Below are 27,449 nucleotides of genomic sequence, written 5' to 3'. Positions count from 1 at the left end.
GAACTAGCAGCGGCTGGTGTGGGAAACTTGGGAAGGAGCACCAGGGTGCTTGGCCTGTCCTCAGAGGTGCATGGTAATGCACTTGGCTGGCCCTCTGGAGGCCGCAGAGAGCAAGGGGGGTGCTGAGGCTGGGCGGGCGCGGCCCCTGGGAAGGGCCGTGGCACCAGGGAGAGTGCATCCTCCTTAAGTGTTACAATCTGTCCTGATTAAATATTTATGCATTGAGCACTTAATATTTTCCAAAGGGCTTCATGCTCATTTTTCCTCTTTTCCCCGCACACCCTGATTGGTACTGGTGCTTTTATATGGGGGAAGTAGAAGTGGAAAAATACCAGAGGGCTGACCGTGTGCCGGAGAGTATACTGGACACTTGGTGCAGATGACCTCAGTCACGTTTGCTGCAGCCCTGGGAAGAAGCTACTGCTTTCCCATTTTATAAATGGAGTAACTGAGCCTCAGAGAGGTTGGGACTTGGCGGAGTCAAGAAATAGAGAGTGCGAAGTGGGGATGGGAACCCAGGTATGAACTTTATTAAAAAGCAGTTGGGGTGGATGAGAGGAAGACTTCGGCCTTTTTTAAGGCCATATCATAAAAAATTATTCTTTCTAGGACTTCCCTGGTGGTCCAGTGGTTTAAGGCTCTGCGCTTCCATTGCAGGGGCACGGGTTCCATCCCTGGTTGGGGAACTAAGATCCTGCATGCTGCACGGCGCAGCCAAAAAAAGGGGGAAAAAATTATCCTTTCAGCATTCAGTTAATAGTATCATTTACAGAAGCGGTTTCTCTTTGTAGAGTGCTGTGTAGAGGCGTCTCAGCACCTGTAGCGGCAGAAGTAACAACAGTAACGATAGTAGCTAATCTTTGCTGAGCTTTTGTAGCATGCCCATTACCACCTTGAATGCTTTATATACAATAACATTCTTCGTTCTTAATTCATGCAAGGCCATGAGGGGGTGCTAGCTTCACCCATTTTATAGGTGAGGACACTGACACAGAGGATAAATAAATTCTCCAGTGATTCATAATAAGCGGCAGAGGCAAGATGCAAATCCAGACAGGCAGTCTGGCTCCAGAGTCCAGGCTCTTCATTTTATTTTATTATGGTAGCTTTTTTTTTTTCCTCAGGAATTCTCTTTGGTACCATATACTTTGATTTAATCCCTGCTCTCTCTGGTTTACCATCCCTGAGCCCCTTTAGCAAATACTTAAATTTGTTCTTTTAAAGTTGGGGTCACAAGGTCCCTGTAGAGGTTCCTCAAGACACGGTTTGCTAATGGTGTAGGAGTTTTTGTGCCTCTTCGAATGCCTCTGTTTCTTCTAACTTCTGCCACCAGGTGGCTCTAAGGCTTGGGGGGCACCAGAGCTCAACCCAGTGCTGGCTTCTTTCTGCTCTCCTTCCATATCTTGCCTCTCAAAACATGGATTCTTATCCCTGCTCTGGTGTTCTCCACAGGAATATCATCACCCTCCCCCTGCCCCCAACCCTTTTATTTATTTTTTTATTATTAATTTTTTTTTTGCGGTACGCGGGCCTCTCACTGCTGTGGCCTCTCCCGTTGTGGAGCACAGGCTCCGGACGCGCAGGCCCAGCGGCCATGGCTCATGGGCCTAGCCGTTCCGTGGCATGTGGGATCTTCCCAGACCGGGGCACGAACCTGCGTCCCCTTCATCGGCGGGCGGACTCTCAACCACTGCGCCACCAGGGAACCCCCCTCAACCCTTTTAGAAGATGATTTTGTCCAGTATTCTTATTCCAACAGCATGAAGCAGAAACCCAGGGACCGTTGGCTCGCTCATGCCAGTCCATTTATCAGCCCTCGGCAGCTTATGTCACCGGCTTCCAAGAAGGCTCTGTGCGGTCTGTGCCCCAGACCAGCCCTTTTGCCAGAGCCGCTTGCTGACCTGACCACATCACGGGTATTTGTTTCTTTAAAATCTCTGGCTGGATGGCCTGATGAATGTATTGTGGATCTCTTATTGACCATTCTAGACTTCCTGTTCCAAATGCACATCCCTAAGGTCATCTTCAAGGAACGCCATCCCTCCTGTTTTGTTGTTGATCTGGCTTAGCCTTACTGCCATCGATGGCGGAGTGTGACCCCACAAGGGGCATTTAGGCAAGCCTTTAAGCCAGTTCAACATATTCGATTCTTAGCTCCTAATCAATTATTTTCTCTTTTAATTGTGAAGTATTGCTTTGCTTCCTTCTGATTTTCTTTAGCACCCAAAACACCCTCCAATTACATCTCCCTAAATGCAGAGGAATAAGGGAAATGTCAGCACTCATATTCCAGATATTTACAACCGTATCTTGGTTTGGCTATTAAATACTGCACGTTAAAATTGACGAAGCAATAAACACGCTTCCAGGAGGACAGCCTCCGGTATAGAAAGCTGACTTGTCAGTGGGTGTATTCTGCTGGGATTTTACTGATGGGCAGTCAGGATGAATATTCAGTATCCTCTGGATGCTGCCAAATCCGTTCTCTCCAATTTCTTCTTGCTGACCTGGCAGATTGGCAGAGCTGAGGGCTTTTTCTTTGACTTCCGGGAGTCCAGGGCTTGTGACAGTGGCTCTCCTTGTCACAGTCCAGTAGGTGACAGGCTGCCCCATCCTTCAGAGGCATTGGCCCCTCCTTTCTTTCAGGAGAACCTGGGGTTCTCCTTCCATCCCGGGTGCATGTGGCTTCTGCCCGCTGGCTGTTCACAGATAGAGTGAGCATGAGAGCAGGAGCCCTAGAGGAGTCCCCACCCCTCCCCCCGCACCTCAGGCCTCGTTGTCATGGTAACACCAGGTGCACCTATTTGGAGTCAGTGAGCAAGGGTCACTGCTGTGTCTGCAGACGGGTAAGGCAGACAGGGCAGTAACCCTCCTTCTATGAGGACAGGTGGGACATGGACATGCACGCACACACACACACACACACGCAGGCAGGCAGTAACCCTCCTTCTATGAGGACAGGTGGGACATGGACACACACACACACACACACACACACACACAGCTCTTCCTTCATTCTCTCCCAGTCTTTTGGCTGACTTGCATCCCTCAGTTTGACAACTCTCTGCTGTCCAGCCACTGGCCCCCTCTCCACCTAACATGACTGAGTACTGTCACGGGTCTATAATAAAGAACAGAGTCTTCCTTTGCTCCCTCTGCTCCCTCACTGCCTGTATGCTACCCTCTGGCTGCTGCTTGCACCACTGCACAGAAACTGCTGTCTCTAGAGTTACCTGTGGCCCCCTCACTGCCACACCTGTGGCTTCTCAAACAGCGCATCAGAATCACCTGGAGGGCACGTGAGCCCGCAGGTCTCTGGGCCTCACCTGTGGCGTTTGTGAGGCAGCGTCTCCACCCCAGGTGGTGCTGATGCTGCCCGGCCACAGGGGATCGGAGGCCTCAGAAGGAAACTCTCCAGATGCAGAAAGAAAGGGCCCTTCCCTCCAGCAGGGTACAGCCCCGCTCTGGAAGTCGTGAGGTACCTGGAGTCTGTCGTGTGCTGGAGTCTGTGCTCGCAGGTGGGGTGCTGAAGGGTGGGGCCTGGCCCGCAGCCTCACACCCTTCTTCCTGCCTCTTCCTCCTGCTGACTCACTGTTGGGGATCAACCAAGTCCTCAGCATCTTGTCTTTCACCTTTGTGTTTATTGCCTAAGTCCATTCACTCACACAGCCAAGTCCAAGGTTTCTCGGGCTTTCAGGTGCATTTGAGTCACCTGGGGGTCTTGTTAAAAGGCAGAGTCTGGTTCAGGAGGTCTGGGGTGGGGCCCAAGAGTCTGCATTTCTAACAAGCTTCCAGGCGACATGGATGCTGCCAGTCCGTGGACAATACTTTCAGTAGCAAGTTTGCCACTTAGGTTTGGCAGTTCTCGATCTAATATGGAGCTTTGAACATGGGACTGAGCCCGGAAACGGAAAAGAAAGGGGGATAGTGAAAATGTACTGTGTGTTTATTATAGAGCAGGTTCTGTGCTAAACTCTTACTGTAGAGTATTGCTTTTAATCTGCATAGCACTCCTCTCAGGTACATGCTGTGATTGTTCTCATCTTGCAGATGAGAATACCTACGGTTCTTAAGGGGGCTGGGCTCTCCTGACCCCACGGAGGAAGGTGGTGCCAGCAGGCTGCACCCCGCCCAGGGCAGTGCTGGGCAGGATGTGTGAGTGCTTCCTAATTAGCTATGCAGGCTTCTGTCTCCCCTGGGCTTCAGGAAAGGTCCTCCCTGTCCTTGAGAAGCTGGAGGAAATTCAGAGCGTAGAAAAGGAGCTGACCCCTTGCCTACCTGTCAGACATGCACCAAATTTCAAAAATGCCTCTCTTTCCAGCTTTTCAACACTTCCCAATATTTTGACGTGGGAAGGAGGGAAAAAAATGGAAATGCTTTGAAACAATTCTCTTCCTTGGATTCTTGTTCTCAGACCATGTGACTGAGCGGAAGTTTAGTCATAGGCATCCAGTTTAATATATGCGGTTACTATAGCAATGGAGGTTTCCTTAGTAACAGTTGCAAAAATAATCTGGCCCCAATTAATAATACATTTTAAAGCTCTTTCTACTCTGCACTGAACAACCCAGTTTTTTGGGCCCAGAACCAGATAATTCAGGTGGTGTCATTTGCTCTGATAGAGATATCATTTGCATGCGGTGAATCAGGTTGGAAAGGAATGAAAAGGGAACTGGTTGTTTCAAGTATTAGAGGCAGCGGATATGAAAAGTCGACTGGCAAGCTAAGGTGAATCTAGTTTCCAGAGCTTGGGTGCTTGCTGGTAAAGCCTGCCCTGGATTCCAGTGCCCTGGAGGACTTCGTGCGTTTGAAGAAGGGAGAAGGCAGGAGACTAGGCTTGTTCCCCAAAAAAGATGAAACCAGAAGGGTATGGTCATGGGCCAGGGGATTTCTCTCAGACGGGTGCCGCGTGCATTCTTGATGGCTTGAGAAGGTCTGTAGGTACGTGAATCCAGCTTCTTTTGTGAAGAGTGTCCCCTGATTTAGCACCGGGAAACAGCCTCAGAGTTGCTTTTGTAGTCATGGTATTGAATCGGGTACGGCACCCGATTCTGCCGTACTTAGCTCGCTGAATCCTCTCAGCCACTCAGAACCTTTGTCTGTGGGTTACCCCAGTGCCCAGGTGACAGTCTGGGGCTTTCAGAAGTTTCAGTTGCCTTGGTGCATGGAACTCAGACCTTGATCCTGTCTTTCCACACTAAGCTCTAAGTGAGCCAGCTAGCCAGCACTGGCAGGGGAGGCCCAGGCACGACCAGTGGGCTCAGTCCTGTGTCTAGATCAAGAGAGATGACCAGCAGAGGTGCTGGAGAAAGGCCCAGGCCAACCTGTTCTGGCCTCCCCTCTGGGCAGGGTCACTGGAGGAAGCCCAGCTTGCTCTCCCTGTCAGGGTCTGTGCCTTGTCCTGGGTTCGTTTCTCAGCTGACGAGTGATTTAGTCCTCGACAAGTGAAGTGTAAAGAGAAAGGTGAGGGTGGGATGATGCTTTTACTATTAGCTCCGTAAGAGGAACTTGGAATTGTGACTTTTTCCTTTTTTCTCTTTTTCAGTAGGGGGAGGATGGTGGGTAGGGGAAGCAGAGACAAGTATAATAATGATGGAATGGGTGAGATCTCAAATTACCTTCCTAAGATATATTTCATTAGACCGTGGCTTCTTGCCACCGTAAAGGAGAGCACGGTCATTAATTAGCAGGTAGGGTGGCCCTCTGGAGTCTGCCGTCCCTTCTGGTTTTGGAGCAGGATCGTGAGGGGAAGGGGAGGCCGGAGTTGGCTCTGTTCTGTCCCATTGTTTGTCATTTTCTTCTCTGCCTTCTCTCTTCCCATCCTCCAGGAGGAGCACCCCAGCATCCTCCAGCCACCTGCTACCGTATTTCTCCAGCTCACTCTCATTCGCTCACCCACTCACTCACTCAGTAACTCACACATCCCAGCAAACGTTGATTGAGTGGGTGCTCTCCAAAGCCCGAATCCGGGGGTGCGGTGATGAGAACATCTCCAGGCAGGACCGTCTTATTCTTCAGAGCACCCCCGGCACTTAGCCTCATGAGGGGCACAGAGTGGACACACTCTAAATATTTGCAGATCAAATGGAATAACCTTGATTTCTGCTCTTGGGTAGCTCAAGGATAGCATGGGAGGGACGTAAGGAAAAACAGGCTGAAGATGCGTAAGGGTGCTGATGGGAGCACAGAAGAGGGGCATCTGACCCAGCGGGATGGGAGTGAGGGAGAGGAGGACTAGAGGGTGAGTAGGGAGAAGGGTCGGAGGGGAGATGGTAGGAGACAGGCAGGGAGGACGGCTGAGCAGAGACCGAGCTCAGAGAGAAGCGGCATGGGAAGGTGTGGTGTGGTGTGGGCGTGACGGGGGAGGCTTGGAGGTGAATGAGGACAGCGGGGTGAGAGCCAGATCCAGGAGGGACTTTGTACGTGAAAGGAATTTTTTTTCTTGTCTATAAGCAGTTGGGAGCCATTAAACTTCTTCAGCAGGGAATTGATACAGGCTGGGTGTGTTTTTGCCGGATCCCCCTGGCGGCCATATGATGGCAGGGAAAGCTGGCAGGAGAGACGGCGAGGACCTGAGCCAGGGAGAGGCAAGGAGGAGGCCAGCGGAGGGTTCTTTGGGGCGCGATTGGCTCTGTTCTGCTGTCCTCACGCTGAGCCATGCTTTGGGGGCAGCCCATCAGTGTCTGGTTCTCTAGGAGCCGTGCTGGACAAAACCAGGCGGGAAGCCTGGAGGTGGGACTTGGGCCACATTTCCAGGCGTGTGTGGTGATTCTGCTGAAGCACCCCCTTTTCCTTTGCAGTGACAAAGTTGCAGGTGAGCAAATCAAAGAGGACCCTTACCCTGGTGGAAAACAGGCCCATCCAGCTGAACTGTTCAGTCAAGTCCCAGACCAGCCAGAACTCCCACTTCGCCGTGCTCTGGTACGTCCACAAGCCCTCGGACGCCGACGGCAAGCTCATCCTCAAAACCACCCACAACTCCGCCTTTGAGTACGGCACCTACGCCGAGGAGGAGGGCCTGAGAGCCAGGCTGCAGTTTGAGAGGCACGTGTCCGGGGGTCTGTTCAGCCTCACTGTCCAGAGAGCCGAGGTCAGCGACAGCGGCAGCTACTACTGCCATGTGGAAGAGTGGCTGCTGAGCCCCAACTACGCCTGGTACAAGCTGGCAGAGGAGGTTTCGGGGCGCACGGAAGTCACTGTGAAGCAGCCAGGTAAGGAGAGACGGGGGTACAGCCAGCCTGGGCCAGTAGGCTGAGGGCAGAGACTGCCTGGGGGTGTGGCAGGGCTCTGCGGGGTCCATGATGGATGTGCGTGCGGTACAGAGCATCATCCTCGTTCACTGCAGGCCCACCCACTTTACCTAGTGGGTCCTGGTGCTGATGGCAAACTCAGAGAAGCATCCTCTGTCAGTATCTGCTGTTGTACACAGCATCTTCACCCGGGAGAGGCCCGAGGGGCAGCTGGGGGTCGCAAGGTGCGGCAAGGCAGGATCCCTGGCAGCGCCTGGATCTCATTCTGGGTTTGCAGTTTGCACCTTGGATCTCGGGCTGCTGCCGGCTCCACACCCAGGATTCCTGCCTGGAGGGCGTTTTCTGGTTTCCCCTTCTTCCTTACCACGCACAGCCCACGGATGAGCCCTTCCTGTCTCTGAACAGAACCACCCTTTGGCCCCCTCTCAGACCCTGTGGGTGCAGCCTTTATTCCGTTTATATCCGGCTCCCTGACAGATAGCGTCTGACTTCTGCCAGAGCACTTCCCAGGAGGGAGAGCTGACTGCCTCCACAGCCCTCAGTTCCACTTTTGGGCAGCCCTGGTTGTTGAAAAGTTTCTCCTCCCTGTAATTTCCCTCTCAGGTTTTAGGTCTGCCCGAGAACAACCCAAGATGAGTCTGAGTCATATCCTTTCAAACATGTGAAGGGAGCCCTTTCTCCTTGTTGAAAAGCTCTAGTTCTCTGAACTTCTCACATAGTGTGGCCCTAAGCTCCCTCTCCATCCCTCATTCCTGCCTGCCCTATAGTTAGTTGTTATCCCTACCTCTGGTGCCCGATGAGCTGTGGGATGCTGTGTTGCCACCCTGAGTCCGAGCTCCATGCCTTAGCTTATGCTACCCTCTCCTCCTGGAATGCACCCCTCCTGTGGCTTCTCCCCTGTCTTCACCCCATTCCTAAGACTTTACTCAGCACCACCTCCAGGAAGCCTTGCCTGATTTCTCCTATATCACCAGGGGTTCTGTATAAAACACATAATGTAATAATTATTTTCATTTCTTCTCCACTGTACCATAAGCATTTTGAGGACAGGTGCTGTGTCTTTGTATCTCCAGCCACTGACATGACACCCTTAATAAATGCTGGTTGAATAAGGAATGAATGGTTGCTTTCCTTGACAGCCCAGGGCCTTTGTACTTGCTGTTCTCGTAACCTGGAACGTGTTGACCATAGATGTCCATCTATCTCGTTCTTCAGGGAGGCATTCCTAGCGCATTTTAACTAAAATGGCACCCTAGTCACTCTGTATCCCCTTTCCCCAGCCCCTTCATAGCACATGTTACCACCTGGCATACCTATTCATATATGAGTAATTATGAACTACCTGTTCTGATTTTATACTCATGGAAATTCATTTATCATTGGTTATTATGTTCACTGTAGCGAACACTGTCACTTGTTCACTCTTAATGTATTCAAATTCACTAGATGGGTAGCCCCATGAGTGAGCACAGGTCCTGTTCTCTTTACCATGCTATCCTCATGGCTTGTCTCCCAGGAGGCCTCAATAAAAGTTTATTCTGGGACATCCCTGGTGGTCTAGTGATTAAGACTCCGTGCTTCCACTGTAGGGGGTGCGGGTTCGATCCCTGGTCAGGGAACTAAGATCCCTCATGGCGTGGCATGGCCAAAAAAAAAAAAAAAAAAAAGCTCTGTGATCAAATGGAACCAGATGCAGAAGTCCAGATGTGGCCTGGCCCTTGCTGAACGCCATGGGGCTCGTCCCCTCCTTTCCTCGGGATATTGTATTTCACACTCTGCCCCAATCCGGGGATTCTCAATCCAGGGATTCAGGTCTGCCCACGATGACATTTCATGCCAACCCTTCTGGTGCCTAAAATAGGAAGCTCTGGTCTAAGTGATTCCTGTTGGTATTTCCAGTGACCTACGTCCTGCCTTCAGGCCAGTCCCTGGGGCTTTTGAGAACTGAAGGTTGCCATTAGGCCCACAGATGTTCTTTCAGGTTTCTGTTCTTCCTGTCTTTTCTCAGTTCTGACTGTTTTCCCCATTGGGAGGTCATGGTCACCCCTCCCCCACCGTGTTTCCTCTTAGTCATCATTCTGCCTTTCCCTTTTCTCATTTGTGCTGAAACTAAGAGGTTCTTGGTAGGTCCTAAATTTATCAAGGGTATTTCCCCATTGGAGATTACAGACTCACAGCAAGCTAACTGGGGCAGTGCACTAGGGCCGTAGGGGTTCTTGTCAAAACACAGTGAAATCCCTGCTTATGGGGAACATTAACACTATAAACAGAAAACTCACAGGACACAGATTAAAACAACACATTCCCCCTTTTCTGTTGAGATTTTTAATTTGTGTGTTTTTCTCCCCCCTCCCCGCCTCACTTCGTCTAGTCCCCACCCCCTCCCCCCCTTTTTTTTTAATAAGAAAGCATACATTTATAGAGCTTTTGGGAAATACTAAAAAAGCACAAAGGAGAAAATAATCTTTCAACCCAGAGAAGGGCAGAGTTAATATCTTCCCAAGTATATATTTTCGGAGACTGGTTATTTGAAATATATTTTCTGTTGTTTTTTTTAATTTTTTGACCTTTTATTATGAAGGTGAAATAAATGTGCATTATAAAACATTCTGACGTTATTAAAGTGGAAAAGTGAAAAGTGAAAGTACCTCCCTCCTCAGATATCACTCAGGAGGTGTCCTTCTCAGGGGCTTCTGTGCATTTACAGTTTCATAGCTTTTTAACCCCTCTGGTCCAAAGAGGCTTTTGGGCCCTTTATGAAATTGTATGTGATCAGAGAGCGCCACGTTTAATGACACTTTTTCTCTGGAGGAGAATCTGATTGGCTGAGGTTTCAAACAACCATCCGTATCAGTCTTTTCTTTACTGATGTCAGATCAGTTCTGTTTCCACCTTGAGAGGGAACCCGTGTGGGGTTTTTTTGGTAAAGAAAGTAAGAACCGCAATTCTTAGGGCCAGCTGGTGAACGTATTAACGTGGCTTTCCCCTGCAGTTCTTTTGAGGCTGGCAGCCCAGCACATTCTAGCCATCATGTGGTCAGTTTTAAAAATTTGCTCTCCCAGCAGGCTTCTCACCATGCCCTTTGCTGTCCCTTCCCAGCCACCCCCTGCCCTTGACCATACTCTTTGTGGTCTGCTGTCCCTTGGACGTGGAGTCACCTACCGTGCACGCTTGTCCTCTCCTAAGCATCTGAACCGATGACAGTTATAAATTAGGGGGCCGCTGTTACCGTAACATTGAACTCCATGAAACTCAGGCACTCAGACCCGTGATCAAGAACTCAGAACGTTCAGGGTGTGCGCCTGAGCAGTGCTTCTGCTGATTGAGCATGCTGCTGTCCTCCTGCGTTTGGAAGGCACCTGCTTACGTCTGCTGGGAAGGGGTGCATGCACGTGGCTCGTTGTTTTCTTGTTGGCAACATCTCTTTCCTCGCCTTTGCAGACAGCCGCCTGAAGCTCAGCCAGGCGCAGGGCAACCTGTCGGTTCTGGAGACGCGGCAGGTGCAGCTGGAGTGTGTGGTCCTGAACCGCACGAGCGCGGCCTCGCAGCTGCTGGTGGAGTGGTTCGTGTGGAAGCCCAACCACCCAGAGCGGGAGACCTTGGCCCGCCTGAGTCGCGACGCCACCTTCCACTACGGAGAGCAGGCGGCCAAGAACAACCTGAAGGGCCGGCTGCACTTGGAGAGCCCTTCCCCGGGCGTGTACCGGCTCTTCATCCAGAATGTGGCGGTGCAGGACAGCGGAACCTACAGCTGCCGCGTCGAGGAGTGGCTGCCCAGCCCTGGCGGCACGTGGTACAGACGGGCAGAGGACACTGCTGGCCAGACGGCTGTTCGAGTCATGCGACCAGGTGAGGGTTAATGTCCCCAGGCCTCCGCTCTCTTTGGTGGTTCCCCTCTAAGTGTGATATTTTATGCACTGCATAAAATTAGTTAATTTTAAAGTGAACTAATTGTTAATTAAATTAACCCAATTAATTAGTTACTTGAAGTTAAGTATATGAGCATTTATGTTGTACATTTGCATTCACGGTTGTCTGAGATTTTTTTTCCCCTAGTGAATGGAAAATTGCACATCTGGCTTTGGCCTAAGGTGATTCTATTTCTTAACTAGAGTAGCATTTGTCAATTATTTATTGCAGATCCTAGAATATTTTCTTTTTAAAGAATACATTCAGGGCTTCCCTGGTGGCGCAGTGGTTGAGAGTCCGCCTGCCGATGCAGGGGACGCGGGTTCGTGCCCCTGTCTGGGAAGATCCCACATGCCGCGGAGCGGCTGGGCCCGTGAGCCATGGCCGCTGAGCCTGCGCGTCCGGAGCCTGTGCTCCGCAATGGGAGAGGCCACAGCAGTGAGAGGCCCGCGTACCACAAAACAAAAACAAAACAAAACAAAAGAATACATTCAGATTCAGACAAGTGGCAAAAATCTTGAAACAGTAGCCATGTGGTTCAGAAAATACAGCTTGTGGATTTTCAGTGGAAAAGAATTGATTCATATGATCTAAATGGAAAATGAAGTAACTGCAGCCTTTATACTCTCACTTCCTAATAATTTTATTGGTACTAATGACTGTTCTATGTGGCCTTGTGCTTTTCTTTATTGTTGCTTCTAGAGTACCCAAATGCATATAATTACTGGGTAGAATTATTGTTCCACATTCAAACACATAATTAAAGCAAAGATGTGCAGGGTTCCTGTGTCCTGAGAAACATCACATCATCATTCATTCATATCAGAGCAAAAAGTCAGTGATCCCCTGAAGGACATGGAGCAGAAATGCACTGTGACCTCCATCCAGGGGAATGCTTTGTCTTGTGTTCTGAGCATCCGGGGTTCTGTTTGTGGTGGTGGGCACTGTTGGAAGCTTTCATAATGTTTTCACATCTAAGTAGAGCAGCTCTTTTTGTTGGTGGAATCCTGGAGCTTCACGGCTGTGCCCGCCCCACACATCAATGAACACACTTCGGGGAGTGCATACAGCCTTTGTTACAGGAGAGGGACATTATCTCTCTCCTCCGTGTCTTGCCTAAGCTGGAGGGGAAATTGCCTCTACTTTGAGTCACTCATATTTCCCCTGAGCTTTCTTCCCCCGTCCCCCTTGCTTAGCAGCTGCTGCGTGTCTTTTCCCAAAGGTAAATGGTAAACACAGCAGCTGAACACTCTCCTCCTACACCTCCCACCCATTTTGGAGATCCGCACACTGAGGCCCCAGGCAGTGTGGGAGGAGGCAGCCAGCTGCGTCCCAGCCACAGTGAGGCTGTTTATGTTCAGTCTTCACCACAGCCTCAAGTGGTGGGTTTTACTGTCGAGGGAACTGAAGCCTGAAGAGAAATGTCGCACAGCCAGTACTCTGAGCAGACTGGGTGGTCGCCCAAGTTTCCCTCCCGCCACACTGTGTGCTCACAATGTGACTCCTGAATCTGCAGCCCTGAGGCTGCCTTGTGTTCAGTCAGTTGAGTAGCCTGCCTTCCTCCCTCCCTCCCTCCTTCCCTCCCTTCCTTCCTTCCTTTCTTCCCTGCTTATATAAGGTGGTCATGCTAATAACAAAGCATTTGGAAAACAGAAAAATATAGTTTTGAATAGAAAATTTATCTGTGGGGACTTCCCTGGGGGTCCAGTGGTTAAGACTCCGCACTTCCAACGCAGGGGGCACAGGTTCAATCCCTGGTTGAGGAACTGAGATCCCGCATGCTCTACAGCCAAAAAACCAAAAAGTTATGTGTAATCTCACTACCTACATATCTTCATATTCCCTCTGTCTCTCTCCCTCTCTCTCTCTCTCTCTTTCTAAACGAAGTCAGGATCTTATTGTTTTATGTGATTTTTTTTTCCCCACTCAGCATTCTTTTGTGAGCCTTTCCCCATGTCATTGAAAGCGTTTCATGTCCACCATTTTTACTGGTTGCATAACATTCATTATGTAGATGTACCTCAAAGCTTTTTTTCTGAGATATAAGTTGAACATATAGAAGACTTGAAATAAAAGAGCTCTAAAAGTTGGGTTAAGAATCGCCTTGCATTGCTTAGGGGCGACCATAGTACGAAATATACAAACTGAAGGACTACCCTGGGTGAGATTGTAGCTGAGTAGATTAGTAGTTGTGTTTGGCTCACTGGGGAAGAGAGGGAACTTCATTCCTCACCCACAGCCCAGAGTCACTGGTCAAGGTCACAGCATGGGAGCATCAGCCTGACCTCGGGGAGGGGCAGGGACGAACTTTTTTCTTGTAGCTTACACATGGAAAAGGAAGGAAAGAGTGTCAAAGGCTGACCAGGGAGATACTTTGGCCTCTTCTAGAAGGGGACAGACACGGAAAACCAAAAACTTGATTCATTAACAGAGACAAGGCACTTGAAGGGGCCCCGAAAAATTGTGAACTCTAGACAAGAAGACAGCAAAGAGAGAGTAGATGGGAAGAGGCCCTTCTGGGGAACTGAATGTCCCACGGTCCCTGACCACCTTGCCATGATGGGTCCATTGCCTCACTGCACAGCATCTCTCTCTGTTGGCACGTCCGCCTTGCTCCCTGGAGGGATAAGGCGATGAGTGAGGGAGTTTGAGTCGCCTGTGAACTGATTTCCTGTCCTGCCGCTTTCCACCCTCCAGCATCTCTCCCCAGCCCCGGTGATAGCTGGGCTGATGCACCGTGCCTGCCACCTATAGCTGGCTCCTAAGTTTTTGTGTCCAGTGGTGCACACAAGGTTCCAGATATGCTGAGGGGGTTGGGGAGGGGCTTGTCAGAGCCCCACGGAAGCAGTGGTAACCAGCTTTGTGTTCACTGGCACGCTGATTCAGCCACTTCATTGAAAGCCCAGGACAGTACTTGGGAAATGTTCCTATTTGGTTGTCATCCAAGTAGAATCCGATTTGGTCTCTCTACTTTCGTTGATGCCACATTGGCATCTTTCATGAGCATTTCATAAACAGAGCCAAAGGGAGGCCCTTGAGAAGGTAGGGAGTGAATTACTTGTTTAGAACCTACCCCAGTGAGCCAAAACCCGCAAAGGAAAGAAACAGATACAGCTGTCTGGTGATGTCTGTGGGTTGTGATTTACCTGCTCAGGTGTCTCTCCGTGGCTAGTCTGCATCTCCCACCTCTGTCAGGATGCTGTCTGTGTTATCCTCCTGGGGGTCCCTACTCAGGGTGAGGGGCCCTTTCAGGTTTACTGTCTGTTGTTTAGCTTCAGTCCTTGGAGAATTTTTACCTGCTTGGGTTGGTTCCCTGTGGTATAGGCAATAATCTACATGCACCCAGTTTAAATTCAAAAGCTGCTGATGGGGTGAATTCATTTCCAAGGGCTGCCATAACAGATTAGCACAAGCATTGTAGCTTCAAACAACAGAAATCTATTCTCTCTCAGTTCTGGAGGCTAGAAGTGTGAAATCAAGGTGTCCTCAGGGCCCTGCTCCCCGAAGGTTCTAGGGAGGGGTCCTTCCTTGCCTCTTCCAGCTTCTCACGGCCCCGTGTTCCCTGGCTTGTGGCTGCTCCAGTCTCTGCCTCTGCCTTCCCGTGTCCTCCTCTCTGTGTGTCTCTCTGTGTCCTCTCCTCTTCTTATATTCAGGCCTGCCCCAAATCAGTATATGAGTACATCTTAACTAATTACATCTGCAAAGACCCTATTTCTAGTTAAGGAAATTCGGAGGGTCCAGGTGGACATGAATTTGGGGGGACACTATTCAACCACTACAAGGGGTTACAGTGAAAATAAGTGTCCCTCCCTCCCTGGATTCCTATAAGCATCCATGTTACCAGCTCCTTGTGCATTCTTCCACAGATATTCCATGCAAATATAAACAGATTCTTATGTCAGTATAAAACTTATTTTCTATTTTCTTCCACTCGATGATGCATAGAGTACACACTGTGCTGTACTCTAACAATTTTTCTTGAATCTCCTTCCACCTCTCTGCACACAATGCCCCTTTGTTCCTTTCAGTAGATACATAGAATCCTCTTGTATATTACTAGAACATATTTAGTGGTGGACATTTAGGTTGTTTTGAACAGAAGTTAAAACAGCCTTGTCTCCCCCAGATGCCGCCCTGCAGGTGGACACGGTGGTCCCCAATGCCACGGTGTCCGAGAAGGCAGCTTTCCAGCTGGACTGTAGCATCGTGTCTCGCTCCAGCCAGGACTCCCGCTTTGCTGTGGCCTGGTACTCCCTGAGGACTAAAGCTGGAGGGAAAAGGCGCAGCCCTGGCCTGGAAGATGGGGAGGAGGAGGGGGAGGAGGGGGAAGAAGAGGAGGAAGAGGAGGAAGAGGACCCCACAGAACGGACAGCCCTGCTGAGTGTGGGCCCAGACGCTGTCTTTGGCCCAGAGGGCAGCCCCTGGGAGGGCAGGCTTCGCTTCCAGAGGCTCTCCCCGCTACTCTACCGGCTCACAGTGCTGCAGGCAAGCCCTCAGGACACGGGCAACTACTCCTGCCACGTGGAGGAGTGGCTGCCCAGCCCTCAGAAGGAATGGTACCGGCTGACAGAGGAAGAGTCGGCCCCCATCGGCATCCGGGTTCTGGACACAAGTGAGTTTTTCCAGTTTTCAGGGGGAGGATGTCACTGTTGATTCCAGCTGTCCGGAAGGTAACATCAGAGCTTTATGGTGGACTACTAAGCAGTTTTCTTGCCTGTTGTGGCCATTTAGGATTTGACAAACCAGTTCATATAACTGACCCTTGATTGCCCTTGGGAAAAATAGAGATAGGAATTAAAGTGATAATTGAAGTGATGATCTTTATAATAAGCTTGATGCTCCACCAGATTCAATTTTAGTTGGATTTCATTATACAAGTGTATTGGTAGTTGTTACCTTGTTACTTGTTAGAATATCCAGCTTAGTCTCTTTTTAGCAAATCAGCAACAGAAGAGGAAGAAAAAATAAAATGAAGTCTGACTACCTCACTGCCATTCTCCCTTTTTCTCAAGTTCCTGAGTCATTTTTATTTTGGAGGGTAACTTGGAGGATTAGGTGGATTTTGCATGGTTAGTTGGGAAGACCAGCCTAGAAGGACAGTGATGTTACAGAGCATCTAGGAAGAGCTTAGCAGCAGCTCTGTTAGCCAGCAGCTGTTGCTACAGAATGATCCAGAACCCAATGTTTTTATAATACCAAGGGACTCATGAACAGAGACTGGAGGAAATTTTTGCTGACCTGAATTATTAGTTCTAACGAGGAGCTCTTTTGATTGACCTTCTGTCAAAATGTGGAATTTATCAGACTGAAAATGGTGTTTGTTATAGTAGAATTAGCCTATGATACAGAAATTAAAAATTGGCTAAAAATTTCAACTTCTTCTCAATCACAGCATTTTATCAGATCATTTTGAGTTTTGTCAGCTTTTTCTTTTCTTTGATAACCTCCTGTTTATTAAATAGAACCTTATGAAATTGAGGTTTCATTGGTCAAAAGTGTTTGATATCACCAATCTCATAGACCTTGGAAATCTAATAAGTGTAAGTGTGTGTTGAATTTTCTTAATAATACTAATGAGCAACAGCTATGCAGTAGAAAGGAAAGCCAAAAAAACCCCCAAAAAACCCTAAATCATACTTAGACCCCCTAACGATCTGCTGAATAACCCACTGTCCAAAAGTACAAGGGAAGGTGTTTAGACCACATTTTTTCTGCCCACTGTGGCTGTCCAAACTTAGTAAACTTCATAGCATACAGAGATCATCAAGCAGCCTTATTTTACAGAGAAAATGCAGCCTCCCAGAGCCCTGTCACAGAGCAGCAGTCCTTGATGAGGTCAGGGGTGCGAGGTTTCATTCTCCTCTGTATCCAGGAATAACCAACACTGTGTTCTGTGCAGCCACAGATACACTACAGACATTTGTAAGTGGTCCATAATGACTTTTTAACTGATAACATTAATCAAATGAGCATCATTTCTGGTAAAACTGCTCTCAGAAGCTGGTGGGTAGAGAATGTGTTCTGTTCCAAAGAAGGACATTGGCAGCAGAACTAAGTGTAAAGGGACATGTAAAATACAACCAGGAAGGAGGTTCAGGCTGAAGTGGATTCAGCATCTTCACCACCTCAGATACAGTTGAGTTCACAATCAATAAATTACACTTTCTTGTGTGGCTTTCCAAGCAAAACAACTGACTCATAGTGGGAAATGGAGGCATGGCTTTGTTTGAACTTCCAGCTGTGTTGGAAGACATGCGGTTGTGAAAACAAGAATACCAGGGTAGTCTGCCCTCCAGTAGTGGCAGGAGGGGAAAGACAGGGTGGATGCAGGAGTCTTGCCAAGTTGCATCCATGCAGTTGGGTGGGGTCTTCAGGAGTGAGTGAGAGTCCAGGTTCTCAGCCCTCATTGTCCTGTCACCCTCTCGGTCCTTTTCAGGTTCCACCCTGCAGTCCATCATCTGCTCCAACGACGCGCTCTTCTACTTTGTCTTCTTCTACCCTTTCCCCATCTTTGGCATCCTTATCATCACCATCCTGCTGGTGCGCTTCAAGAGCCGGAACTCCAGCAAGAACTCCGACGGGAAGAATGGGGTGCCCCTGTTGTGGATCAAGGAACCACACCTCAACTACTCCCCCACTTGCCTGGAGCCCCCTGTGCTCAGTATCCACCCAGGAGCCATAGACTAAGGGGACCCCTGGCGGTCATAAGCCACGGAGGAGCTGAAGCTCTCCCCACTGCCTCTTGCTCTGCGATCAGACAGCGGACAGCACCCGACCTCTGGGGCGCTCTCACAGAACAGGGTCGGACTTGAGAAGTGTTCCGAGTCACCGCTCAGCCAGAGGCAGACTGCCTCTAGGTGGCAGTCTTGGTTGGTTAGCTATTTTCGAGCAGATGGCGCCATCCTGCCGAATTAGGTTGCTTGTTTCTGTTTTCGGTAAAGTGGTGAGTAGCTCCCGGTGCCACGTCTACTCACCGATTTATATAGTATTCTCAGATATAGATGTTACAGGGGTTCTTATTCTTTGTAAGGGACGCTTTTTCAACCCCTTTGGTTTACGCTTTTTGGATTCCGTAATGTTGTGGACAAATTACTCTTAAGTACAACTGATGGCAGCAGGAAGGACGAACTTTATAGCGCAAAGGAATCTCTTCCAAGACTTTTTTTCATTTTTGCACACTTGAAAATGCCACCCATGGATCAAAATATACCCAAACATTTTTTACTTCCTTAATGAGACTTGAAAATTATGTGTAGTGTGGGCCCAATTTGTATCTTATATTTTCCCTCAGCTGGAGTTGTTGGAACGACTTTGTAGTCAAGATGAAAGCATTGAATTTTGCTTCAAAGAACTGTATGTACAAGATAAATCCTGCATAACCCCACTAGGAGTAGATAGCGCCCAGCCTAGCCTATCCTTTGGGGAGGCAATAGGCTTCATCCCAACCTTGCCAAAAAATGCACAGACTCTGTTGGAGAACAAGTCAGAAGCTCCAAACAGCACACGCTTTGCAAGTTAAAGTGGGCAGAGGGCTGCTTTTAGCAGCTACTGACTTTCAGATTGATCAAAGTCACTGATTAGTGAAAGAAGGAAACAAGACTGGTTGTTGGCTTGGTCTGTTCTGCAAGGGCAGTCTCTGACTGATAATTGCGAGCAGGTGGGCTTCTATTTTCAGGTGCTTTGCCAAACTCTTAAGGGAAAATGGCCAGTGAGCCTGCAGAGGGCCCAGCAGCCCCCACATACACTGTCGGGAGGCACTGGGGCTGTCTGACAGCTAAAGTTCGTGAACATTGGGACAGTCAGCCAGCGGTGAGGGGGTTTCCAGAGCCAGCCATTGTAGAACAGGGAGGAATAACTACCTCCCTGGAGATATGAAGACTAGGTTTTCCTTCTTCCTTCCAATTAGGTTTTTCTCAAAGATACTGATGTCTTTCTTCTTCGCCGTTTGACCTGCATCTCACTGCCATAAGAATATCTGCCCAGGTGAGGCCCAGACGCAGCCCTTTGTAATCTTTATGGATTACCTCATCTCAGCAGAAAGTGATCACATGCCTGTCCGTGGATTTTTTATCTTTTCCTTTCTTAGATCTTGTTTGTGGCTTTAGGTGATTTGGTTGTTCACTGTCATGGCAGCTTTTTATTTGAATGCCCTGTAAAGCCTGGCGAAGGCCAGTGTCACCTTTTATTTTACACTTGCTGGGCAAGATGCCGGGCTCCAGAGCATCACTGGTTGCAAGTGTTTCCTTTTGCCCACTCCATGAAGATGTTTTTCTGCCCTGGCTTTCTCATATTTTGCTGGCCAAAAGTTGCATCTCCCTTCCTTATGAACTTGCAGCTTGAATCCCAAGGGACTTCCCACTTTGGAAAAAACCTCCAGGGATTCTGGAACTAAGTCTAACCAGAGAGATTAGTGTGAAACCCTGTTCTGAGACAGAACACACTCCAGGGGAGGGCTCTAGGATTCCAGGCCACGTGGGTGCTGATCCTTATTGGCGTCTGCGGGTGTGCAGGGGGCCTGGGTGCTCGGCAGGTGCTTTGATGTGTCATAGCCAAGGGGGAAGCAAGGCAACTGCCCAACCATTTTCTGAGGGGCTTACATAGGCTGCCTTCTCTCCCTCCCAGATACACCAGTCCTCTCCTGTGAGACTGTGTAGGCACGGCCACCTGAATCCCACTGACGCCTCGTGCTCATCCCCATTTCTTGTGCTGCATCAATGCTGTAGAGGTACACAACAGGCGCAGTGTTGAGGAAATCAGGCGGTCTTTGGCCCAATTTCTTCATTTCAGGGTGTGGGCTTTCAGTGGGAAATTGCTGGCCCTTAATTCATAGACAGAGTCAACTCGAGAAGATGATGTACGTTCCCTCTGTCTGAAAGGAAAGATGCCGGAGGGCTGACTGGAACTGGGACGCATAATGAAGATCTGAGTTTGAATTGGTTCACAGAAGAAAGAAAAGCCAGTGCTGCACATAAGTAAGTGAAGCACTTGCAGGAGATTTGAAAGGAAAAAAAGAAACCGAAGCCAGTATTTTAATAACTTTTTTTTTTTCTGTGCGTTTTCTATTGGGCCAGGGGATACTGTCAAAGGGTGAGCTTTTCAGCTTTCTATGAAAATCCCCAGGACCTTCTTTCTTTGGCCATTTCTATGGAAATGTGGCGTCAGATGAGTGATAATGGTGGCCTCCAGTGGCTGGGAAACCTCACTGCAAGTTGCCTACAGGAGAGACACGCAGAGGAAAACTGCCGACTGCTCTCTTGACTTATCTACATCTACGATGAGGCATTAATGAAAAACGACACTGTGCTAGGCCCGTTCCAGGACATGGATATGACCACACCCTCTTTCCCCAGGGTGTTTCTGTAGCAAGTTTTCATATTCTTTTCAAACAATGGTTTCTCTGCGTTAACTTTTGAAGAAGAAAAAAAAGAGGTAGGGTAGGCAAACTACCCATGCATGATGTAGAGAGCTGTTGATTTGTTTTTGTTTGTTTTTTTAAAGGAAAACTATTTGTAAGATGTTGCACTAAAATGTTTTATATACACTTCAGAGACCTGTAGTAAATTATGTTGAAAATATGGCTGTTTACATTGACTAGAGTCCACTGTCCTTCTTTCTCCTCACTAACCTGCCACTCTGAGTACGGAGCTGTGCCCTGGGGGCCTGGAGTCCTGCCCCTGACTCTGGCTTGCTAAACTCAGGGTTTGTGAATTGCGGCTTCTATTATCACGCCTCACCCCCAGTGCAAGTGGCACCTTTGTACAAGTGATAAAAACCACCCCTTTCTCAAGACACTTTACTCTCAGCTGCTGAAAATGTATGTATATCACACATACATAAATACACACACATCTACCCTGACTGTCAAGGCCAGAGTCGTGCACCGCTCAACACACAGGCCTGGAGGCCTGACAGGCCAGTTCAGAATCTAGCTTTCTTTTGGGTGGGAGTGGGGTGGAGGTGGGGAGACAGGATGCAGTGAGAGGAGACTGATAGAGGAGGAGAGCAGGAACCTGGGAGAGCTTTCTCCTTGGTCTTGGCAGCAAGACCACACCATCTTCTTCAAACTCTGTAGTATTGTCCTGACGGTGAAATGCTCAGCAAGCCTTTTCCAGGATGGAGGAAAGCGCAGGAGCTGTGCATTCCTGTGCAGTGAGCACACAGAACACACCCATCTCTGTTACCTGCACAACTCAAATGCTGGGAGGTTTTGGGGGGAGTTCACCACATCTGCAAATTGAGAAGAATGATAGAATGATTAAAGCTATATCAGTGACATGTGATTAGTCAGAACCCATCTGTAATTCTTTAAAATTCACAGAATGCAAAAGGAACTAGATGGAGGTAAAAAGCAAAGGAGGTACTTCCTTTTCTTCTTTTTAAAACTCAAGGCTTTCAAAGCCTTTAGTATGTGCTTTCCTCTGCTCCCCAGCCCCATGCGCTGCATCCTTATCAACTTCTTGCAGCTGCTGGCTTGGTCGGGAGTTGAAATGTGACTGTTTATCTCTTGGGTACCCAGAATGGTTCCATGTTAAGTCTTATGTATTATTTTTGCCTAATTTTTTTTCCAAATGCTCTCTTTTTGCCAGGGAGCATTTTAAAAAGGGAAACAGTATTATGGAATAAAGATTACCCCCCACACACACACCCCTGGTGCAAATCCGCCCAGGGTTTATATAAATGAAGTGAATATACACTTCCATATGGGGCAAGGACGATTTTCACATATGCAGGATTAGAATCAGTGTTTTGCTCTGTCTTTCTAGGATTCCCAAGCTCCTTGGGTGCAGTTCCAAGCTTGGCAAGAACTAGAGCCAGAGAACTAGAGTGACATGCTGGGAAGAGCAGCAGCCCATCCATGCCACATAAGCAGACCGAACGAGCCCTCCTTTTTTCCCTTCTAGTCCATGATTCTTTACAGTGACAAGCAGATAAAACTGGACCTCTCAACACTGGTCACAGGATGTAAAATACATCCAGCCCTCCTTTTGGTGGCCAGTCCTCAGTATATGGATAGGGCCTTCTGGGCCATGTGCCTAATGCATTTCAGGTCCAGCCTTTCTGAGCCATTTTTGACTAATGAAGTCTGCTAGACCAGGCATATAAGGGCTTCTAAAAATGTTTGCTGGAAGCACAGCATTTCTCTTGATGAAAGAGCTGGCACCATTCGTTGGCCAGAGAAGCAGCCAATCAAGGAAGACCTACTGAACCATTCCTTACCTGATACCTGGAGACCATGACCTGGGGAATACTTCCCAGCCCCAGGTGACTGGGCAGTCCTTTCCTCAGCCCTGCTCTTGAGGGGGTTGACAGCTTTTGCTGGCCAGTCCAAACAGCAGTATAGCTGCCCATCCTGTATGAAAGGGTAAGAGTGGTACTTTGGACTTACCCTGGGTTGGACTCCCAGTTCTGCACCTTACTCTGTGTCCTTGGGCAAGTCATTTACCTCCTCAGAGCCCCAGTTTCCTAATCTGTAAAAACAAGGACAGCAGTAAGATTAAATTAATGCAGGTAATGCACTTAACACAGGGCTTGGCTCATAGTAAGGACTCAACAGATGTTTGCTGTTATATCACTTCCCAGCTCAAAAACTTTTAGGGGCTCCCCAGTGTTTAAAGGTCTGATCCCATCTTACCTTTCCAAGTTAGCCCGAGTTCTTACCAGCCCAGAGCAGAGGAGAAACTTGATCTCACATTTTGTGCTACACACTCTACCTGCCTTATGTTCCCGATATCTTCAGATGATAGGGAATGTCTAAGCTCATGGTACAGAACATCAGTCCCAGAAATTTCACGGATATAGACACCTCTTACAATTTCATGGCTAATGTAAGAAATAATTTATGAATTCATACAGGGCAGTCCAAGTGTCTTGAGTGGTTTGGAGGTCCCCACCTGAGGATGATGGTAATGACAGCAACAATAAAGCACACTTCCACCGCTTCACAACTGGCAAACATGTTGGTGTTTGTTGGGACATCAGAGAGTCTCGTTCATGAGTCCAGCTCATGGAAGGAGTTTCCTGCTCACATGGTAACGAAGAGTTCACTGAACTGCAATGGCTGAGCAGGGATCATTCTGGTGCCACTGTCTGAAAGAATGGGGGCTGACCGGGAGGCTGATGCCAGTAGCTGGCTCTGGGAATACAGTAGTAATTGAGTCTGGGATCAGATGGATTTCAGGGGAGAGGACTAGCCAATAAGATGGGGAGTTCCAAGCGCCCGCTGCAGCACGAGGGAGAGAGGTTTGGGGAGGCCAAACGGCGAGTGAACAGCCCTGACTCCCTAGCCTGAGGGCGAGTCCACAGTAGAGATGGAGGAAGAGTGAAACAAAGAGGAAACGGAGAAAGGAGAAACCCAAGGCTGGAAATCCCAGTTCCAGTGAGGGAGTGTTGGGGTGAGGTCCGTCTTAACGAGAAGGTGGCTGCACTTGAATGATGAGAAGCAGGCACTTGGGGGGGGGGGATTGGGGCCGCACCAGGGGACCCCACACAGTCTAGCAGTCGGCTAGAATGTTGCCCGTTTCCTTTTGTCTTAATATTTGAGGAAGCTGTCTTGTCCAGGGTCGTAGTAGCGAAGTGACAGGCAGGAAAAGCGAGGCTGCGCGACTGCGGCTGCTGGAAAGCGCTGAAGGAATAAAGCGCTTCAGAACCTCCCTGTCCCGGCACAGAGTTCTGCTGTCACCTCCAGCCGAGTGGGGCGCAGTTTTCGGGGAGCGACGGTCCGATACCCCCGGCTATGGGGGCGCCTCCATCACGTTCCAAATGCCAAGGAAAAGTGCGGGAGGTGCGGGAGGACCGAGGATAAACCTGGTTGTGAAAACGCAAGCCGCTTTTGGGGGAGAGCTCCACACAGCAGGGCGGGGGGCGGCAGAATGGCAGGAAGGACCCTGGGCCCAGACCGCGTTCTCGGGAGGGTGGAGAAAACGCGCGCCAAGATGTCATCCGGGGCCTGGCTGGACGCGCGGGGGCGGGGCGCACCGCGGGGCGGGCTCTCTCTCCCTCCGGCAAGCCGAGGCGACGCCCGGCTGTGTCCCTGTCGCGGAAGCTGGCCTGTCCGCTATGGTCGCGGGGAGCGCGCCGGGATGGGCCGTGGGGGCCCTCGGAGTGGTCTGCCTGTTGCTCCGGTTGGGTGAGTGGAGACCTCCCCCGGGAGCCCGCGGGGACCGGCAGCGCGGGGTGTCAGTGGCCCCAGGGCTCCGGGGCCGGGTGGACGGGTGCGGCCCGAGGCCGCTGCAAGGTGGGATGGTGGGATTGGCGTGGGGCACGCAGCCCGCGCCCGGGACTTGGTCGTGTCACCCACAGGGCTGCCTAGGGTGGTCAGCAGGAAACGTGGACCGCAGGCTCTGAAGCCTGTTTGGGAAAAAGAGGGATGAGACTCCGTCTCGATCACCTCCCCTGCGCTCTCTGGGGAGCCTCCTTAACCTCCACGATCCCCAATTCCCGCTCGTGTTCCTCCGGAAGGGGTGCCTTTTCAGTGCGACTCAAGTGGCTAAGTTACTGCTTCCAGCCGGAGGCGCCGTAGCGCAGAACTTGAGGTGAACTTTGTTCACTGCTTCCGCAGCCCGGGAGCTTGTCTCGGGCGGGCCTCCCTGGCCAAGGGACGCGCTATCTGCGCGCGCGCCGGCCTCCGCTGGGGGTGGGCGCGCTGCGGCCAAAGCCAAGTCCGCCCGCGCGGGGAGGGCGGGCTGCCCTGCGGCGAGAAGGTTAGGGCCTCAATTCAGAATTCCTAAGGAGTGTCGGCTGGTCCCCTTTCCCCTCCCTTCCGGGCATGAAAGGACTAACTAGGACTGTGCATCCCTTCACGCTTCTTCAGCATAAATCGTCACGACAGCGCCATGAAATAGTTATCTTTGTCTCCATTTTTTTTTACCTCCCCACCCATATCAACCTCTCCCCACACAGGTCCCTAGTTAAGTCATAACCAAACCCCCTGAAGCATACAACCCCCTTAACTAGTACTTCTTTCCTTGGAATTTCCTGCCACCGGCCCTTTAGGCCACACCCCTGATGAACCTCCCCTCTCCACTCTGCGTTCAGCGTTTATTTTATTTATTTAATTATTTTGCGGTACGCAGGCCTCTCACTGTTGTGGCCTCTCCCGTTGCGGAGCACAGGCTCCAGATGCGCAGGCTCAGCGGCCATGGCTCACGGGCCCAGCCGCCCCGCGGCATGTGGGATCTTCCCGGATCGGGGTACGAACCCGCCTCCCCTGCATTGGCAGGCGGACTCCCAACCACTGCGCCACCAGGGAAGCCCAACGTTCAGCGTTTATTGAGTCCCTTTGGGGTGCATGCATCTATGGCTTCCAGCCTGCGGAATGGGGGGTTGAGATACACTCAAAAGAACCTACAGTGTAAGGCACAGAAGTAAATGTTGTAAGAGAGGTAAAAGTAAAGTGCTGTGGGCGTGCAGAGGGAAGACAGCAACATCTTTTGTGAAATCAAATATCTTTTGTGAAGCAGAAACTTCATGGAAGGGAGGGTATTTGAACCTGGCCTCCAAGGACAGGTGGTATGTGAACATGCCATGATGTGGGAGAAGATTCCAAGAGCAGGAGACCAGGAAAGAAAGACAGGGGAGCAGGGTGTAGAGGGTGACCTTGGGCAGTAGGGAGTCATCAGTGTCACTGGAGAGTTGCAGTGCCCACGGGAGCTTGAGGCTCCCTAGGGGAGCCCTGAATGTTCCCTTTGGGAGTTGGGATTCTCTTCTGCAGGCAAAGGAGACCTCTTTCTGCGCCTGACAGGATCAGAGCCATCCACTTAAGAAGAATAATCTGGCAGCAGTAAAGAGAAATGATTGTAGTTGAGAGGAATTGGAGGTGGGGAACCAGGGCAGGTACCATCACAGACCCCAAAGAGCTGTGAGGGTTTCATATGCTGGTGGCTATGGGCAGGAGGGAGAGGCATATACAGAGGTTGAAGGGATAAGGTAACTCCTCCAGAGGTACAGGTCTCTCCCTGGTCCCAGAATGCGCCTTTGGTCACTACTGCCTTCTCTATGCTCTCTCTTCAACTGAAAACCCAGTTTACCCATCAAGCCATACCTCCTCTAGGAAGATTCTCTGAACTAGCTGGTTTCTCCCACCTAATTCATTTATTTATTCAGAGGTCATTTCGTTCCGCAAGCATGAATATCGCCTTCTCTGAATAGGCTTTGCGCTAAGGGAAACTGTGTAGGTCTGCAGTGAGCCCTTTGGGGGCCAAGCCCACCTCACTAGGGGAAGCTGCCTAACAGTGATGAACAATATCTGCTCCCAGAGAGATGCCTGGCCTCTGACCTGGCCCCGCTCCTCACAGTTAAAACTTCTGTAAGTTACCTTACTTCTGTGTGCCTCCATACCTTTGCCTTTAAAGAGAGCGCCACTCACATGAGAGAAAGGATAATAATAATATCTGCTTAATAAAATGATTGTGAGCATCAGTCATTCACATGTACTTATGGACTATCAACTATGTGTCAGCACTGGGAAGCTTACATTATAGTGGGGGAGAGACAGTAAGGAAATAAAGCAGTAAATATGTAGTTGTTGGGTGGTGGTGAACATTTACTAATATAGAGATTACTAGTGCAGAGGCAAGGGAAATGGAAGTGGTTAATAGTTCCTTTTAATTTTTTAAAATTCTGGAAGATTTAAAATCTTTAGAATAGTTGCAAAAATAGTAAAGTGAACACGTGCACACCTTTCTTCTTGAATCACCACTTATTAACATTTTATCACATTTGGGTTACATCTCTCTATATACACCCACACCCACCCAGTTAACTTTTTTGTTGTTAAATCATTTGAGAATTGCAGTTCTTATGACAATTTAACCTTAAATATTTCAACATAGGTTTTCTTTTTTTTTAATATTTGTTTATTTATTTTGGCTGTGCCAGGCCTTAGTGGCGGCATGTGTGCAGGATCTAGTTCCCCAACCAGGGATTGAACCTGGGACTCCTGCATTGGGAACACGTAGTCTTACCCACTAGACCACCAGGGAAGTTCCAACATAGGTCTTCTAAGAATAATATGTCTGCAGTTAAACCCTGGCACCATTATCACAGTCAGGAAATACAGCATGATACAATTCTGTTTTCAGATAGGGTCCAGAAGCCAAGCTTGGATCACACACCAGATTTGGTAGTCATTCCTTTTTAATCCCCTTAAATCTAAAAATCTAAACTGTTGCCAGCTTCTTTTTTTCTTTTTCTCTTTTCTACTTTATGATATTGCCCTTCTTGAAGGGGTCTAGACTAGTTTTTTTTTTTTTTTTTAAATAAAAACGTTCCTCAATGTTGAAGTACATGCTT

At 49.4% G+C, this 27,449-nt stretch overlaps 2 protein-coding genes across 9 annotated transcripts in view; both read left to right on the top strand.

The window, feature by feature from the left end:
- Positions 1–20,750, top strand: part of IGSF3 (immunoglobulin superfamily member 3) — a 98,716-nt gene extending 77,966 nt beyond the window's left edge. For 3 of the 5 annotated variants that reach the window (XM_060090349.1, XM_060090347.1, XM_060090346.1), the window contains 5 exons: positions 6,801–7,211; positions 10,692–11,099; positions 15,286–15,771; positions 17,596–17,820; positions 19,994–20,750. In XM_060090349.1, coding sequence (XP_059946332.1) covers positions 6,801–7,211; positions 10,692–11,099; positions 15,286–15,771; positions 17,596–17,820; positions 19,994–20,055 — 1,592 coding nt within the window. In that variant the 3' untranslated portion in view covers positions 20,056–20,750. Of the gene's footprint in view, positions 1–6,800; positions 7,212–10,691; positions 11,100–15,285; positions 15,772–17,595 lie in introns of all 5 variants that reach the window. The other 2 variants (XM_060090350.1, XM_060090348.1) reach the window with 1 other exon arrangement.
- Positions 20,751–24,150: 3,400 nt separating this feature from the next.
- The window catches only part of CD58 (CD58 molecule), a 44,901-nt gene continuing 41,602 nt past the window's right edge, over positions 24,151–27,449 (top strand). For all 4 annotated transcript variants that reach the window (XM_060090345.1, XM_060090343.1, XM_060090344.1 and 1 more), the window contains exon 1: positions 24,151–24,285. In XM_060090345.1, the coding sequence (XP_059946328.1) occupies positions 24,216–24,285 (70 nt within the window). In that variant the 5' untranslated portion in view covers positions 24,151–24,215. The remainder of the gene's footprint in view (positions 24,286–27,449) is intronic.

This window comes from Mesoplodon densirostris, chromosome 2 (genome assembly GCF_025265405.1).
Source record: "Mesoplodon densirostris isolate mMesDen1 chromosome 2, mMesDen1 primary haplotype, whole genome shotgun sequence".
In the NCBI taxonomy this organism is placed as follows: Eukaryota; Metazoa; Chordata; class Mammalia; order Artiodactyla; family Ziphiidae; genus Mesoplodon; species Mesoplodon densirostris.
The sequence above is the reverse complement of the archived record's forward strand: the minus strand, read 5'-3'. Positions and strand labels throughout refer to the sequence as shown.